This window comes from Aristolochia californica, unplaced genomic scaffold, assembly GCF_029961685.1.
Source record: "Aristolochia californica isolate CCGP_79_NKW_82.1479 unplaced genomic scaffold, dmAriCali1.0.hap1 SCAF_7, whole genome shotgun sequence".
Lineage (NCBI taxonomy): Eukaryota > Viridiplantae > Streptophyta > Magnoliopsida > Piperales > Aristolochiaceae > Aristolochia > Aristolochia californica.
In genome coordinates this window covers 5,380,346-5,382,506 of record NW_027182268.1, presented here as the reverse complement: position 1 = coordinate 5,382,506, position 2,161 = coordinate 5,380,346, and the positions used below count along the sequence as shown (strand labels likewise).

At 41.8% G+C, this 2,161-nt stretch overlaps 1 protein-coding gene across 1 annotated transcript; it reads left to right on the top strand.

Moving 5' to 3' along the window:
- The first annotated feature begins 1,229 nt into the window (after positions 1-1,229).
- On the top strand, positions 1,230-2,161 carry LOC137936395 (glutathione transferase GST 23-like). Its single transcript, XM_068781034.1, has 2 exons — positions 1,230-1,550; positions 1,684-2,161. The coding sequence occupies exons 1-2, from the start codon at positions 1,236-1,238 to the stop codon at positions 2,026-2,028; spliced, it is 660 nt and encodes a 219-aa protein (XP_068637135.1). The 5' UTR covers positions 1,230-1,235; the 3' UTR covers positions 2,029-2,161.

Below are 2,161 nucleotides of genomic sequence, written 5' to 3'. Positions count from 1 at the left end.
TTTGTAAGTTCAAGAAAATTGTCAGCTACAAATATCTGGAAAAAAAAAAAAAAACAGATCGTTATCTTTGCTTAGGCATAACTGCATTCTAATATAGAACATTTTAGTTACAGAAACAAAGTGTTCGTCGTTCGGATATCCAAAAAGACTTTCCAAGAATGAAGGAGCATTGCTGAAACGAAGCGAGAGTTAGAGATTTTGTAGGGTTAGGTCGGCGACGAAAAAAAAATAGAAGATTAAATAAAAATCTTACCTCCTTCCGTCAGAAAGTCGATTTCGTATCGTCGGCAAGGAAAAACTTTGGATGAAGAAAACGAAGAGGAAGAAGAGAAAGAAATCGTAAAATAAGAAATTGAGGAATCGAAGAGGGAGAGGGAGAACGAGGGATTTGAAGACCAAATCCCCCATTTCAGCTGAATACCTGCCGACGAACAACGATTTCCACAAGAAATCATGCTGAAATGGCATGGAAATGGTAGAGAGAAGAATGGGTTTCGCAGGCGACAAGACGAAACGAAGAGACAGTTTCCCCAAAAATTTCCAAATCCCCCGATCCCCAAATCGCTCGTGAGCTGACGAGCCGAACCTGGCTTTGCTCGAGCTTGTCTCGTTAATCTAAACGAGCCAATTTCTGATTTCAAGCGCGGCTCGAGCTCGAAATATAACGAATCGAACCGAGCCGAAACCAAGCCGAACTCGAGCGGCTCACGAACCGACTCGGTTCGAAGCCACCCTTATTCATAGCCACACAAGCATTCCTCAATTTACTTAAAAGGAGGATGGTCTTGTCTTGTTAAGGTTTGACGAGACTAAAGGGTACCTTGCTTATAGTTAGACACAAATATAATAGCAATTCAAGTACAAATAATAATCACACCCAATCCTATATACGCTACTTATACAACAATGGCTCAAATAGTCTTTACAAACTTAGCTCAAATTAATTTACGATCGGTTGTTCAAACTTGGGAAAACTGACAAAGCTACTCCATTGACTATTGATTTTAAATTATATTCGAGCTTACTTAACGAGTGTAGCCGTCTTTGACACGCAAACAATTCTGAGCTCACCCAAGGCCGTCTTTGACACGCAAACAGTTTTCAGCACACCCAAGGAGGCAGATGTCGGACATCTTGGACTTTCAGTGTCACATCGACAATGGCATATAAAAGGCATCCAAGTTTTAACCACAGTTGCATCCGAGACGAAGACACAGAACATAGAAGAAGTAGAAATGGCTGGAAAAACAGTCAAACTATTTGGAATGTGGTTAAGCCCCTATGCTCTGCGGGTTCGATGGGCTCTGCACCTCAAAGGGATTGAGTACGAGTACGTGGAAGAAGACCTCGCTAACAAGAGTCCTCTTATTTTGCAATACAACCCTGTTCACAAAAAAGTTCCAGTTCTTGTTCACGGTGAGAAATCAATTGCTGAGTCTCCTGTGATCATAGAATACATTGATGAAACATGGAAGAATAATCCCTTGTTGCCGGAGGATCCTTACGACCGCGCAATGACTCGGTTCTGGGCTAAATATGCAGATGAAAAGGTAAGCGACCGCTATTTTTAATTTTTTATGTGATGATCGGCGATATATAGGTCGAAAGAATCAAACGGACCATAAAAACATGGTTATATGAAGTTCTCCAACACTCACGGGTTGCAGGAATTTCCTTGTGCAGTGTCTACCGGCGCTTTTCAGTGTTGCGGAAGATCAAGAGAAAGCCTTCAAAGAAGTACAAGAATCCATGAAGGTATTTGAAAGAGGTCTTCACGGGAAGAGGTTCTTTGGAGGGGAGAGCATAGGCTTTGTGGACATAATAGCTGGTTGGTTTGCCTACTGGGTTCCCCTCGAAGAAGAAGTTCTTGGCAAGACACTGGTTGACGAGAGAGATTTTCCCGAGCTGAAGAGGTGGTTCCAAGATTGCCTTGATACCGACTCGTTGAAAGCAATTCTGCCACCCAGAGACAAACTGCTTGCTCATCTTCAAGGTTACCGTGAGAAATTCACTCGCTCATCAGTTTAGACTCCCTCGTTGCCCCTATACTATGTTAAGAGTTAACAATGTTTTTTTGAGAGTGAATGGCGTAATCCTACAATTAGTAGTTAGTTAAAATGTTATTTTTACTCTTATGTATTAGGATATCCATGTCCCACCT